Source organism: Ochotona curzoniae, unplaced genomic scaffold, assembly GCF_017591425.1.
Source record: "Ochotona curzoniae isolate NIBS_2020 unplaced genomic scaffold, NIBS_Ocur_1.0 scaffold_4701, whole genome shotgun sequence".
In the NCBI taxonomy this organism is placed as follows: domain Eukaryota; kingdom Metazoa; phylum Chordata; class Mammalia; order Lagomorpha; family Ochotonidae; genus Ochotona; species Ochotona curzoniae.
The window spans coordinates 9,179,022-9,193,954 of record NW_024467122.1 but is presented as its reverse complement, the minus strand read 5'-3'; the positions used below and the strand labels follow the sequence as shown (position 1 = coordinate 9,193,954).

Below are 14,933 nucleotides of genomic sequence, written 5' to 3'. Positions count from 1 at the left end.
AGCTCAGGCAGGAGCTAGGGCAGGAAGGGCCGGAGGAGCTAGGGCCTCCTACCTAGTGCAAACCAGATGGGCTTCCTCAAAGCAGGTCAGAGTTGATCTCTGTAGACGGTGGAATTCTCAAGCACCTGCCATCGCCATCCAGGCAAAGCAAAGTTTTCAAACATTTTATTACAAAACAGAACAATGCAACGTAAGCGTAAAAGCTTACACGTTACTATTTACATTATTTCAAAATATATTACAATTTTAACTTGTGAACAGAAATATCTTGTCTTTTTTTCTTTTTCTTTTCTGTTTTCTTTGCATCATTGATTTCCATTTTTACTTGATCTTGTAATTTAGAAAAGAATGCTTGAGATGACTTTAAAGCTTTGTCTTTTCCTTCATCCTGCAATTAAAAACAAGACATGCTCATGCTATAAAAGTGTGCTTATACATAAAAAAGCCAAAGCCAACACTGGAAGTACAATAATGTGTAAAGGCATAAATATGAAAAGGAGCTCAAGTTATAGAACTGCCTTAGTGTGCAGCGAGGGGCCATGTACATGCTACACTGTCATTATGTCCCTACAGTTTAAGGGAAGAGTGGAGACAATCGCTGCAGGCCCCAGCTCATCGTTGGGACACCCTCCCAGCACGGGCTGGGAGTCGGTGTGTCCCAGGCCAGGGGACAGTCCCACGCCCAGCCCCTCCGCGTGCTCACCTTCAGCAGCGCAGCTCTGCCGGTTTTGGTCAGGTGCTTCACGGTCGCAGCAGCTCTGGCCTTGGTGTATTTCCCCGCTTGGTCCCCATCACTCTTCTCAAGCTGCTTCCTCCGCTTCTCTTTCTCTTTCAGTTTCATACGCTTCTGAAACTTCTTTTTCCTCCGTTCTCGCTTCTTGTCTGTGGCTGTTTTCTCAGCAGCTGTTTTTATGTCTCCAGCTTTATTTTTCTCCTACAAGGAAACCACCACCACCAAGGAAATTAGTCTCGTCTGGCATCATCCAGGGAACTGGAGCAAAAAGTGGCAGCCCAGGGGCTGTGTGGCCGTGTGCAACCCCCATGGGAGGCCAGGATGTAGTGTTGCTCCCACCTGTGTCCTGGTCTTTGACAGAATGGACCCCTGGAGTAACAGTTCAGCTCCCATTGCCAGACTACTGTGCCAGGGCAGTCAGCCCCTTAGAGCTGCCAGATGGTCTATTGATAAGGGTGGGTACAGCAAAGCAAGGAACAGGACCCCGCTGCTGGGCCAGCCTTGTGACCAGGGCCTGGCAGAAATCAGCACTGCTAGGAAGGCAGCAGCTTCACTGGCCTACATTTGTTTACAACTAACCTCTCCCAAGATCTAAATGCTCTGTTCCAAGCCGATTCTATGCTGCTATGTGTTACACAGATAAAAGAATAAAATATTGATATGAGAGCATTGCTGTTGTGCGAGCTATTTGTGTTTAACCTAACATCTTCTCTGCTAGTATTCAGATCGGGACAATAAGAAGAAACTCATCCTGGATACTTAAAAACTGCTTTTATAATAATTCTAATGTCAGCAGCTATTAATGCCTGCTTATATGGAATACTCTGAAATTGCTAGTTTGACTAGCCCTAAAAACTACTCCATTAACATTGGAGTAGAAACTACAGATTCAACGAAATGTTCAGAAATAAATGGAGAACTGGCTGCTGGCTAAGGTCCGATTAACATGTGAAGAGGTCTTAAGGGTCCCCTCCTGGGCCTCTTACCTTGATCTCCTCTGGGGCCAGGAGGGCTGCATCGCTAACACTCACTGGGGCCACTTCCTCCATTGTAATGGCCGGCAGGTTGGACACAACTTTGATCTCTGGTGCAGCCTGGAAAGAGACAATGTGTTCACCCAGTCAGACGCAGGGGTCAGTACCTTGGCCTGCAGAGCTGGCATCCCGCAGCGTTGGCCTGACCCCTGGCTGCTCCACTTCCAATCTGCGTCACTGAAAAGGCCTTGGAAAGAGCGGTGGAAGACAGCAGAAGTGTCTGGGTCCCTGTCACCCACATGGGAGGCTGGATGAAGCTCCTGCCTTAGCCTGGCCCAGGACTGGCTGTTCTGTTCACCTGAGGAGCGAACTAGCAGAAGAAAGATCCCTCTGTCGGCTTTCCCCCTTTTCTCAGTAACTCTGCCTTTCAAAATAAATAAATCTATAAGTTATTAACTTGGAGTCTAATACAACCAGCCTTCCATTTCCAGGGACTCCACATCTGTGGATTCAACCAATGGCAGACAGAAAACAGCAATGGGAAGAAAAACTCCTCCTGTGTTGAGCATGTGATTTTTTCCTTGTCATTACCCCCTAAACAATACAGTCGTCACTATGTACACGGCACTTACTGCACTAGCAGTTAGAAGTAATCTGGAGATAATTGGATGACCTGTGCGGATGTCACAGGCAGTATCAGCCCCCTTGGTCTAGCCATCTGTGCATTTGGGGATCTGAGGAGGAAGTCCTGGAACCGACTCTTGCACTGACCGAGGAAGTTAATAAAACATTCACTGTGCTGGCAGCCAAGGGCTAAACTAACTGCAGGGATGGCAGCAGGAGCCCATCAGAAGCCCTAGGACCCAGAGAGCTTCAGGGTTTTCTGCTGCTTCCTGCACTTGTCCGGCATGTCTGCCACACTCAACAACTCCAGTTCTTTGTTACTGAGCTATTCCCCACATCACTTAGGTAATTATTATCATCAAATAATTCTATCTCCTGTTGATGTCCAGCTTACCCATTAGGAAAAGGACAGAACACAACACCATCTGGTGGGCCTTTCTGTTTTTGTATCAGGTTTGTTTGCTTTAAACAGCTGCCTAAGCAATCAGAAATGAAAACTGGTTTCCCACTGCTCACGGTCCTGGAGTGCTCTGCTCAAGGCTCGGGGAGAACGACCCCTGGCGCTTCCTCACCAGCAGGGGACAAAGCTAAAGTGAGGCACCACGTCCCTGGCTCCTCAGCCCACTCACTCTCCTTTTCACAACCCTGTCCATAATCCAGGGAACTAGAAAGACATTTGCCTCAGGAAACTTCAAGAACAAAAGCAAGCAGCAAAAAAGTACAGGAGCCCGAATTCTCCAGGAATGTCAGAGTTCAGAAGAAATCACTCCTTCCACAGGACCGATGCTCAATTCTTGGGAACACTGAGTCCCACCCCACAGCCCAGAGTCACGGCTCATGACTGCTAAGCAGTCTTCAGAGAGAGTGAGCAAAAACAGACCTGAATATGAAAAGGCAGAATTGTGGGGAGCCTGGGCCCCAAGTGTGTATTTCTGAAGAGGATAAAAGCAAGACGTAAAGCACACAGAAAACACACACACACAAAAAAAACCAAAAACATGCATTTATGTAAACTTGAGCTCAATTTGAAAATGAGGTGGTGAACGCTTACTGCCCACTGAGTAATTAAAATAGTCATGAAGATCACCTAACCATCGACGAACCAGAAAGGCTCATGGTAATCACCTCTTCTTGTGCAGCAACTACCTAAACCATGGGGCAGCATTCAACTTGGAATTCTGACTTCTAGAATTGCATTAGCTCAGAACATTCTATTTCAGACAATACAAGAGAAAGCAAAGGGCACCGGGTGTGCCAGCACTGAAAGGATGGTCCAAGTACCATCTTAAAGCTGACAAGGTAGTGAACAGGAGACGAAGCTCGAGACGAAGCTCCTGAGGAGGCAGGTGCTGAGCCAAGTAATAGCCTAGATGACAGTCCGACAGATGAGCAGAGCACTTGAAAGGCTTGGGCCTGGCCGGGTTAGTGTCAGGAAGTGGACGGCGAGGGCCATCCCACTGCCCAAGCCCGAGCTTCCTCTCCTGAGAACGGGATGGTTTCCATCTCAGTGCCTCATGCACTAAGAGTTACCGCATGTAAGGGGCCAGGATGGCAGGCAGCAGGTACTAAGAGTTACCACACGTAAGGGGCCAGGTAGCAGGTGTGCAGTGTCTGGTAAGGATGCTGCAATTCTCCATTCCCATCATGCAACAAAAATGAAACTGAAGACTGGGGCAGGGCCGAGCAAGCGTCTGCCAGGGAACACAGGAGATCAGGCTGGATGGGTGGGTGGCGGGGGGGGGCCAGGGCCTGCCTTACACTGACAAGCAATCACCGGAGGTTTGCATCATGAAATGCAATCAACAGTTTTCTTCCAGCCAAACTGTCACCAAGGTCCCATCCACTGTCCGCACACAGACTGCTAATATACTTACCGGTTTAGGGATGAAGTGGAAGTTGGACAGAGCATCCAATTTTAGAAACAGGGAATCCATCATTTTCTGAATCTCTACGTGCTCTGGATTTTCTTCTTCTTCTGCTTTTTGCTTAGGAAATAAGTTCAACGACATCAGGCTAAGCAGCTTAGTATATATCACAGGGAAAAAACCACTGAAAGCCCAAGGGATTATTCCCCATTTTCATCACCAGCATTTTAACTACAAAGAAATATTCCAGCGACAACATGAAAAGCACTGGTGCCACAATGACACCAACCACCAAAGAAATGTGATGTACATTTTAGGACCCACAGTGACCATGACCTTGAGTGTCCTCTAAATTTTAAAACTTGCGGCTTCATCCCCTTGGTATTTACTTCTATGGAGACATAAACTGTTCTCATTAACACACCTCAAATGTGAGAGAACCAAAGGACAGGTAACAGACGTGGTTGAAGAAACGGAGGAAACGGAGCTTGTGTTACTGGTAGGATTATACAACAGTGTAGTCCTAATGATGAGGAGCTGGGCGCCTTCATGGAAAGTGACAGAATTACCACTTGACACAGAAACTCCACTCCTAGACTTACACTCAAGATTTAAAGCAGACACTGAAACAGGTTTCTCTTTGGAGCAGGTGTATGTACAGTCGTATTCACAGCAGCAAATGGCAGACAGTCCTCAAATTTGCTTTTATGCCTTCAACAGTCACTAACCCTAGCTGTGCACGTGTACCCGTTAGTCAGCACGGCCTTGCCACACGGCCTTGCCACACGGCCTTGCCACACGGCCTTGCCACAGCAGGCCCTCACCTGGTTGAGCTTGAGGTACTCCTGCTCGTAAATCTCAGCCAGGCTCAACTTGCTCTTCTCGTGGTCCAAGGTTAAGCGCTTTTTATACTCATAGGCGTCTTCTTTGGGTTTCTCTTTCCTTATGACATCATCCCAAGCCTTGAGACAGAAGGGCAAGAACATGAACTAGCTTATCTCCAGCCTCAGCTAAGAATCGTGTGCAAACTGCAACAAAGTCATCCGCACCTTCCGAAATGGCCAGTTCAATCACAAACAAGTGCCGGGAAAGCAGAGTCTATTACTCATGTGCCCTTTCCTGGTTTTTGTTTTAGATCAGTCTTTGTTCTGCTTACTAATTTTAACTCCGCATCCCTGCATCAAGTGTGTTTAAAAACCAAGACTCAAATTTACCTTGTTCCATTTCCAAATTCAAGACACTCTGTAAGTAGCACCTTCCCTGCAAACCTGTTATTATACCTGCTACATGTTTACTTTTCAATCTTACTTTTTGAAAGACTGACTTATGTATTTGAAAAGCAGAGTTACAAGAGAATCTTCCTTCCACAGTCACTCCCCAAATGGCTGCATTGGCCATCTGAAGCCAGGAACCAGGAACGTCTTACAGGTTCCCAGCACAGGAGTAGGAACTCAAGTATTTGAGTCACCCTCCACTGCCTTCCCACAGGCATTAGCTGGGAACTGGATCACAAGCAGCAGCCACATGGGATGCCAGCACTGCAGGTACACCATAGTATGGACTTATTACCCCCATCCCACAGCACCAGATCAACTCCTCAACAACTCAGACGCCGTTCTCCGTCCCCGTAGCCCTCACTACCCCTATCTTGAAGCACCAGATCAACTCCTCAACAACTCAGACACTGCTCACCATCCCATAGCCCTCACTACCTCCATCTTACAAAACCAGCAGGTCAGCAAGATGCAGAAGGAGACTGGCAACTATTTCTGGCTTTCCCCTCTCTCCAGGCACAACAGTCATTTCCCAGCTACCAGAGAAAGCAGTAACTCACCCAACAAAAGCTGAAAATATACTGTGTCTAGACTTAAGGATATTATATCTTTACATAAGATAAGAACATCATTTCATATTATATATATATATTTATCTGAAGGGCAGAGAAACATACAGAGAGAGAAACGGAGATCTTCCATCTGCTGGTTCACTGCCTAATTGTGTGACAGAACCAGGAACTCCCAAAACTCCTGGTTTCTTACAGAGATGGCAGAAGTCGAAGCACTTGAGCTATCTTCTACCTTCCAGGTTCATTAGTAGGAACCTGGACTGGAAGCGGAGCAGCTGGGGCTGAAGCCAGCACTGCAACACGGGATGCTAGTGCCACGAGCTGGGGCTGAACTTACTGTGCTACAGTGCTGGCCCTGACTTAAGGCTTTTAACACGAAGAACACAGTCAAGTGCAAATAAAGACAGCATCATCTCTACTCCCCAAATACTCCCACATTCGTTCTAAAAACTTCAGTAAAATGCAAGTCCAGTTACATTTCATTCTGACTGACCTGATCTCTTATTCTCTGCTTAATGATATCTTCCAGTTGAAGTGTGGTTTCCTCCGTGATCACAGGAGCTAAAGGAAATGTTAACATGAATGTACGGAGCACACAGACCAAGAGCCAAACAATCTACAACACTCAAGAACTTGGTGGGACGAGCAGGATTTCGGCCCAGCCCACGCCTCTGGCCCAGACAGTGGGGAAAGGGGTCAGTGCCCTGAACCTTCTGATGCCCCCTCACGTACGAGAGCACACCCGGTAATGGCAGCGAGTGCCAACACTTCCATCTCACGCACCTGAGGACTCTCCTCTCTCCCACTCTCTATTTCACAAAAATTATACAGAAACTCACTTTGACTTCAGGACACAAACATCAACAAAAATCTGACAAGCAGTTCATAATTAAATCATAGAACAGCAACAGAGTGTAAGCCTGAAAGAACTTCAGGAAATCTGCCTAGACACTAAACAGCAGGTATTATCAATATCCTTGGTATGTCACTTCTAAATGTCTTGGGCAGCTCAATGGCATTGTGGTTATTCAAGGGCATGTCCCAGTTCATACAAATCACACACACAGTATTGAGGAATGAAGTGTCACAACATTAGCAATGTACTTCAAAAAAATTCAGGGAAAAAAGGGCACATATACCCTCAGGTACGTGAGAAAGCAAACGGGGAGATGTTCCTTGCTGATGACACAGTTGTTGGCCACTCTGTTTCCAACATTGCTACACACTGAGCAGTTTCTAAAACAAAAGGTTTAGGGAAAAGAAACATTCCTCTCCTCCCCCGACTCTGTGACCCGGAGACACCAGAGTGCACAAGAGTGATGGCTGTGCAGGCACACACCCACCCAGACAGCATGGTTGAGGGCACACACCCACCCACACAGCACACACCCACCCAGACAGCATGGACAGAGGGCACACACCCACCCAGACAGCATGGACAGAGGGCACACACACCCACCCAGACAGCATGGACAGAGGACACACACCCACCCAGACAGCATGGACAGAGGACACACAGCCACCCACACAGCATGATCAAAGTGGGCACATACCCATCCGGACAGCATGGTCGAAGTGCAGGGTCTCCTCCAGCAGGCTGTTCTCAGGTCGTTTCTGTGCAGTCACTTCCCCTTGAAGTTGCCAAGGCTTTTTTTCCAACAATTCTTTTTCTAAAGATGCAATCCTTTCATTCATCTAAGAAAGACACAGTTCTAGATTTAGGAAATAAAACTGGACTTACACTTGCAGGAAGGCAAATAAATATTTTAAAAATGGAAGCAAGAAATGCACAATTCCTCAAATACAGCGGTTCTGTTCCTTTTTTTTACGGCAGAATGGCTCTATTGCCATCACACGAGGCTTAGTGAGCTGTGTCAGCTCCTTCCCCACTGATTCGAAATGCCATGTTTTTACACTAAGTCCCCTCAGACTCTAGTCCCAAGTCACTCCCGATTCCGACAGCTGCGCTCCTGTTAACAGACTGGTCCGCGATGGAGCCTGGCTGTCCTGACCACACCTAACTGTAACTTCTGAGACACCAGGATGACATCAGTGGGTCAAAATATCAGCTTTTCAGCAACCTGACAGAATTCTTATTTTTCACTAATAGCTTCTGAATGTAACCATTTGAGTTTTCCAGTATCCTGAACAAATATTAATGCTTTCCCTAGAGTCCTAACTCTTAACCTTGTCTTTTAGTTGCACTGGCTAATATTTGTAACACAATGTTCAGTAACAATTCCATCAGTAATAGTAACTATTCTAATAGTGGGCACTTTGTAAAGACTTACATAGTTTTTACGATTTATTTATTTGAGGGACTGGTGCAATGGCTCAATTGGCTAATTCTCTGCCTACAAGAGCTGGCATCCCAAAAGGGCACTGGATCAGGTCCCGGCTGCTCTACTTCTGATCCAGCTCTCTGCTTGTGGCCTGGAAAAGCAGCAAATGGCCCAAAACCTTGGGACCCTGCTCAAAAGAAGCTCCTGTCATCTGACATTGGATCAGATTAGCCCCAGCCGTTGCAACCATTTGGGGAGTGAACCAGCAGCTCAAGGATCTTTCTGTCTCTCCTCTCTGTAAATCCACCTTAACAACAAAAATAAAGCTAAACCTAAAAAAAAAAAAAAGATTTCTTTACTTGAAAGGCACAGAGGCAGTGAGGAAGACATTCCATTTGCTGGTTCATTTCTCAAATACCTGCAGCAGCTAAAGCATGGTCAGGCCAAAGCCAGCAGCTTGGAACTGCATCCAGGTATCTGCCACACAGGGCCGACTTCAGGATTTGGCCCAGCATACACTGCCTTCCCAGGGTGCACCTTGGCAGGAAGCTGGATGGGATACAAAGGGACAAGAACGGGCACTCTGATACAGGCTGCAGCCGGCCCCGGTCCGGCCCAGGTCGCAGCTCATCCTGCTGCACCATTAAGCCCTCTGGCATTCCCAAGTTTAGAGAAACGTCTCCAGGAATTCACAATGAAGCGGGATGGCAACTATTGGTAGATGTGCCTGTACTGCTCCAGCAATGAACGAACAAATTAGGAATGGACAATGGCTCTCAGCAAACACTGAACTGTTCAAAGGCGATCATATGACCTGGCTTCTTAATATTTCTGAACTACAAGTTAGATTTTTTAACAACGAATTAAGACAATAATTGATTCTTTTTTTTTTTTTTTTTTTTTTTGCAAAACATTACTGTGCTATTTGGGATTTTTGCTCACTACTCATAAGACTGTGTGCACGTGTGTGTGTGTACTTTAATGCTTTTTCATTTTACAATAAGCAGGACAGTTAACTTTATTCTTGTGGGAAATGATTTAACATTAACTTATCTATTTCTTCAAAGCCTGAGTAATCCCACAATCAAGCCAAGTGCTTCTTTTCTCTTCCGGTAGGATGCAGGAAAGCAGTCAGCCATGAGACGTTTCTTTTCTTTTAGCAAAGCTTATTCAGACTTTCCACACTAGGACAATCGCTGACTTAATTCAAATTCTATTAGGTAAATAATTCTCTGACAACCCTAGTACTTTATATTAGCTGCCTATTCTCATTTTCAAATTGTGCGATGTAATTTGAAGGTGACAGAGCCAAATTACTGGAACCAGACTACAACTATTAAAACTGAGTGATACTTCATTTGTAAGAAATGATGTTTTCATGAACTCAGGAAGGCGTCCTTGATAGTTCCAGCTACAATTCAAGGAGAGGGCACTTAACCTGGCAGGAAAGATGCTGGGTCTGACTCCCTGCTCCAGTTCCTGGTCCCAGCTTCCTCTGCCCAGGGGGTTTGTGGAAGGCGATGCTGACACCTCAAGTAGCTAGATTTCTGTCACCCGAGTGGGAGATCTGGCCATGGCTTCTACCTTCAGTAGTCCCCAGGCCCTACAGGGGGCATTTGGGGAGCAAACCAGCAGATAAGAGCTATCCGGCGAGAAGCAAGCATTCAGCCTGGTAATAAAGGCACCAGCATCCCATTCTGCAGTGCTTGCGTTCGGTTCCTGCTGCTGTTAAACCCAGGGAAGTGGCAGCGATGGCTTAGGTCACTGGGCTCCTGTCACCCACGGGGAGATCTGAATTGAGTTTCTGACTCCCAGTCCTGGCCCAGCAGTCAACATTTTGGGAATGTACAAACACAAGGGAGTTCAGGGTCTGCACCTCTCAGATAAACAGAACCATGTTAAAAGCAAACCATTTACAACACAGCTCAAGCTGTGCGGCACGGGGATCTTACAGACCCAGGCAACACCCTGTGGAGGAGCCACCACAGCGGAGGAGAGACCTGCCCCAGGAAGGGGGACCCAGGCCCAACACAGGTGTACCCAGCTGACAGCCTGGGGCTGGGAAATGGGCTTTTGTAAGTGAAACTTTTCACAAGGCACGGATAGTCAATACGCGTTAGACAGCAGCAGCAAAGTTTTCGTTTTAAAGGATGGTTAATAGCTCCAACAAGAAAAACAGGTATGTTGCTTAGTTCTCTGTGAATTTCAGTAATGTCACACTTAGAAAAAGTTACCTTCTCCTGTCTTTTCTCAAAAGAGGATTTAACTTCCTCTGAATCCTTTTTTATATTTAGAACATCTGCATCTTCAGTCTCCTCATCATCTGGCAAAGCAAATGTCACTTTCTTTGAAATTTGTTTTTGTTTACTGTCTTCACTTTCAAGGTCATTATCTTCATCTCTGCAACACCAAAAAAAAAATATGAAAATACATTTTCTCTTAGGAAAACAAGTCCCAATAACAAATGTCTCCCCCACCCCAAATTTTTTTTTCAGTATTGTATTCAGCTATGTGTAAAGCAACAAAATATTCAGAACTTCCAAAGACTGTTATCAAAGAACAGATTTACTTAAGTGAAATGAATGCTATATAAACTATATAAGAAATAAAATAGGGCTGGCATTGTGGTATAGTGGGCAAAACTGACAATTTCAATGCCAGCATCAGCCATGGGCAATGGTTCATTTCCTGGCTGCTTCACTTGTTTTTTTTTTTTTTTTTTTCAAAGATTTATTTTTTTATTGGGAAGGCAGATATACAGAGAGGAGAGACAGAGATCTCTCCCCAAACGGCCACAATGGCTAGAACCGAGCCAATCTGAAGTCAGGAGCCTCTTACAGGTCTCCCATGCGCGTGCAGGGTCCCAAGGCGTTGGGCCGTCCTCAACTGCTTTCCCAGGTCACAGGCAGGGAGCTGGATGGGAAGCGGGGCCGCTGGGATTAGAACCGGCGCCCATAAGGGATCCCAGCACGTTCAAGGCGAGGACCTTAACCACTACACTATCATGCCAGGCCGGCTGCTTCACTTTCAGTCAAGCTCCCCTGATGGCTGGGGAAAGCAGTGGAAATTGGCTCAATTATCTGGGCCCACGCGATCCATGTGAGAGGCCCCAATGAAGCTCCTGACTTTGGTCTAGCCCTGCAGTGGCTACCGCAGCCATCTGGGGAATGAACCAGTGGAGGGAAGATCTTTTTCTCAGTAACTCTTCTAAATACATAAATAAATCTTAAAAGAAAAAAAGAAAAGGTGTCTAAATACATAGAAATAAATTATATGTCAGCATATAAAACAAACTTCTTGTTACAAGGAAGGGCCCAGTTTGATGGCTATAGCTAAATCCTCGCCTTGCAAGAGCCAGGATCCCATATGGGCACTGGTTTGTGTGCCAGCTGTTCCACATCCCATCCAGCATCCTGTCAGTGGCCTGGGAAAGCAGGAAAGGACTGCCCAACGCCTTGGGACCCTGCACTCGCATGGGAGATCCAGGAAAGACTCCTGGCTGAAGGCTGGCTCAGCTCTGGGCGTTACAGCCACTTGTGGAGTAAACCCATGGATGGAAAATCTTTCTGTCTCTCCTGTCCGTAAATCTGCTTCCCCACTCCCCCCCCCCAAAAGTAGTTATTGGCAAAAGAAAATTCAAAGCTCCCTGTAATACGTTTAGCTGCTCCTGCCAATGATATTATAGTTCTCATTATATCCTTCAACTTTAGATTTTGTTCTGGCTATCTCGAGACCACCTAATATTAGAGATTGTATTTGATCTTAGCTGGCCTAATGTATGTATGTCACATGCAAAAAGGGGCAATTCCTGTTTACCAGTTCAAGAGTAAGTCGAAATACTCACGTATCAGAAATGCTTCCTTCTGCCGCGTCCTCCTCAGCAGTTTCTTCCTCGTCTCCGTTGGAATCCAGCTCCTCACCCTCGGTACTCGCTGCCTCTTCATCACTTTCAACCGGATCAAAGAAATCCTTGTATTTCAGGTTTCTGGAACTTTTAGCTGACTAAAATACAGATTTTTTTTAAAAAATCACTTACTGAAAGAACACATTAAGACACGCATGCAAGTGTATGCATGTTGTACAGTTTGCTCATGTGGATGCTTCAAAGCAAGAACAGTGATTTAACGGGCAGTACCGCTTTCCTAAAAGCCATCAGGTCCAGACTATAACAAACCTGATGTAAGCAGCGAGACCGAGGCCGGAGGCCGGGTCTGTACACGTCTATGCACGGTCACTTCCGAACACTCCTGCCTAAGGCTCCGAACGCCTTCCTTTCCGCTCAGTGCTTTGTGAAATGAAGAAAAGCCCTGAGTGTTTCTGAAGGGTGATTATGAATCTGAAGCTATATCACAAGAAAGTGTCGCGCTAGGGCAGGATGACTCCAGCTTAACTTTTTTTTCTCAACTAAACAAAATATTTCACTTGTGCCCAGAAGGGTTTTGAGGTGGTTTAAAGCTCTTCCAAGGAAAAACAATAGCCGAGCTGACGAGGAAGCCGGCCCCTCTCCCGTCCCAGAAGTTTACCTTCGGTTTCTGATTTCCAAACAGCCCTCCCTCATCTTCGTCAGAATCTATATCTTCAAAAAGGTCAATATCATCTTCCTCCTCGTCATTTTCCTTGTCATTCTGCTGTTCTTGTTTTTCCATGTTTTCTAGAAAAGTCTCCATTTCGGACAGTTTGAAGAACTTATCGTCCACTACGGACTTCTCTCGTGGCTTCCCGGGCGCCTGGCTCGGCCCCTTGCTCTGTGGTGCCAGCCTGCTGGGCGGCACCCTGCTCTGCCGCTCCAGCTTGCCGATATCAAAGTCCAGATCCGAATCCTCATCGCTGAACGCGGGGCTTTTCCGGTCACTTCTGCCTGAGTCCTGCACATCCTCCTCTCCTTCAGAACCGCCAGCGCCCAGGCCGGACATTTCCTCCTCCTCGGAATCTGGCTCGGCCTCCTCTTGGCCTCCAGCCCCAACTTCCATGTCCGAGCCTTCCTCCTCCTCCTCCTCCTCGCGCTCCTGGTCTCCACGCTCTGGCAAGAGGCTGATGTCCTCATCTTCTGCCAACTCACCGACAGCATCGTGGAAGTACTGGAGGACCGGCTCATTCTGCAGCTCCAGCTGTTGCCAGATTTGCTCGTCGTCGAAATTGCTTACCCCGAGTTTCTGCAAAGGACTGCCATCGATTCTCCCCTTCTCTAACACCTTATTGAAGTCGTAGAGTACTTTCGTTAAAGAAATAAAGCTGGATGCCAGTTCATCCTGAGTCCTATTGACGGAAGACATAATTAAATGAAAGCTAGAAATACAGGCAGTTGTTTTGTAGTACTCTTAGAAGAAAAATAAAGAAAACTCTTGGGCACAATCTAATTTGAATGCATGTCAATTTTAGGTACGGATCCGGGCCACCACCAGCGCAGCATCCCTCCGGGTTGGGAGGAGCAGTTGTGGAAGTGACAATAAACTGAGACAGAATGAGGTGTAGAATATAGAGGTAAAAAAAAAAAAAAAAAAAAAAAATGAAGCTCCCCTCCACACACAGCCTAGGGGCAGGTCGCCCAGCACCATTTGTGAGATGCAGGAGGCCAGAACCCAGGAAGGTAGTGGTGAGGGTCCTGCTTGGGCCCCAGCGCACCCCAGATGCTGAGGGAACAGGGTGGTCAGGGCGGGTGCCAGTCCATTCTCTTTCAATGAAGCACCAGGACAGGGGAGCACGGGGTGCTCCTGGGCACATGGGGGGAGCACCAGGACAGGGGAGCACGGGGTGCTCCTGGGCACATGGGGGGAGCACCAGGACAGGGGAGCGCGGGGTGCTCCTGGGCACATGGGGGGAGCACCAGGACAGGGGAGCGCGGGGTGCTCCTGGGCACATGGGGGGAGCACCAGCACAGGGGAGCACGGGGTGCTCCTGGGCACATGGGGGGAGCACCAGCACAGGGGAGCACGGGGTGCTCCTGGGCACATGGGGGGAGCACCAGCACAGGGGAGCACGGGGTGCTCCTGGGCACATGGGGGGAGCACCAGCACAGGGGAGCACGGGGTGCTTCTGGGGCCCACGGGAGGAGTGCAACCGCGACAGGTGTGTGGCCAGCCTCAAAGAGGCCTCTGGACTCTAGCAAGCTAGCTGGGTTTGAGACCAACGCCGCACAACTGAAGATCCACGCCCGACGGCGCCCCGGACACGCTAGGGCTGAGTACAAACTGACCCACACTGTCCCTCCGCTCCGCTCGAGTTCTCCGGGGGCCCCATGCACTTACGTGAGGAAGCTCTCCGGCCGCCGAGTGGCCTCGTTGACCTGCTGCAGACACCGTTGCAGGAGCCGCCGCCGCCAGGCCCGCGGAGACATGGCCAAGTCCCGGCGCGGCGCCGCGTGTGGGACCCGAACAGGACCTACCCGGAAGCCGCGCGGGAAACCCGTGCCTCGCGCAAGCCGGAGCAGAGCCGAAGGTTCCGCCGCACACAAGTTCCCTGAGCCAATGGCAGAGTTCGCACTTGCTCTGGAAGGCGGGGCGGGAAACCGAAGATGGTCGCAAGTCTGCTCCCTTGGAACTTTCTCCGGACCTCGTGGCAAGGGGCCACGCGTCGTGGTTTACGTTTCTGCTTTAGAAGCAATGGGTCTCC

General features: G+C 48.0%; 1 protein-coding gene across 1 annotated transcript; it reads right to left on the bottom strand.

The window, feature by feature from the left end:
* Positions 1 to 150: 150 nt before the first annotated feature.
* MPHOSPH10 (M-phase phosphoprotein 10) lies at positions 151 to 14,762 on the bottom strand. Its single transcript, XM_040969364.1, has 11 exons — positions 14,570 to 14,762; positions 12,848 to 13,580; positions 12,169 to 12,326; positions 10,559 to 10,724; positions 7,596 to 7,737; positions 6,536 to 6,603; positions 5,021 to 5,158; positions 4,206 to 4,316; positions 1,720 to 1,827; positions 704 to 934; positions 151 to 388 (listed from the first exon to the last, which is right to left on the bottom strand). Exons 1-11 carry the CDS (start codon positions 14,656 to 14,658, stop codon positions 239 to 241), a joined length of 2,094 nt encoding a protein of 697 aa, XP_040825298.1. The 5' UTR covers positions 14,659 to 14,762; the 3' UTR covers positions 151 to 238.
* Positions 14,763 to 14,933: the final 171 nt, after the last annotated feature.

Excerpts from the sequence above, each read along its gene's own strand:
- MPHOSPH10 (XM_040969364.1), bottom strand. The coding sequence starts at position 14,658 with ATGTCTCCGCGGGCCTGGCGGCGGCGGCTCCTGCAACGGTGTCTGCAG. Across the intron at positions 13,581-14,569 it reads CGGCCGGAGAGCTTCCTCAC|GACTCAGGATGAACTGGCAT; the intron begins GTAAGTGCATGG and ends TTCCGTCAATAG. Across the intron at positions 12,327-12,847 it reads TTGGAAATCAGAAACCGAAG|TCAGCTAAAAGTTCCAGAAA; the intron begins GTAAACTTCTGG and ends TCTGTATTTTAG.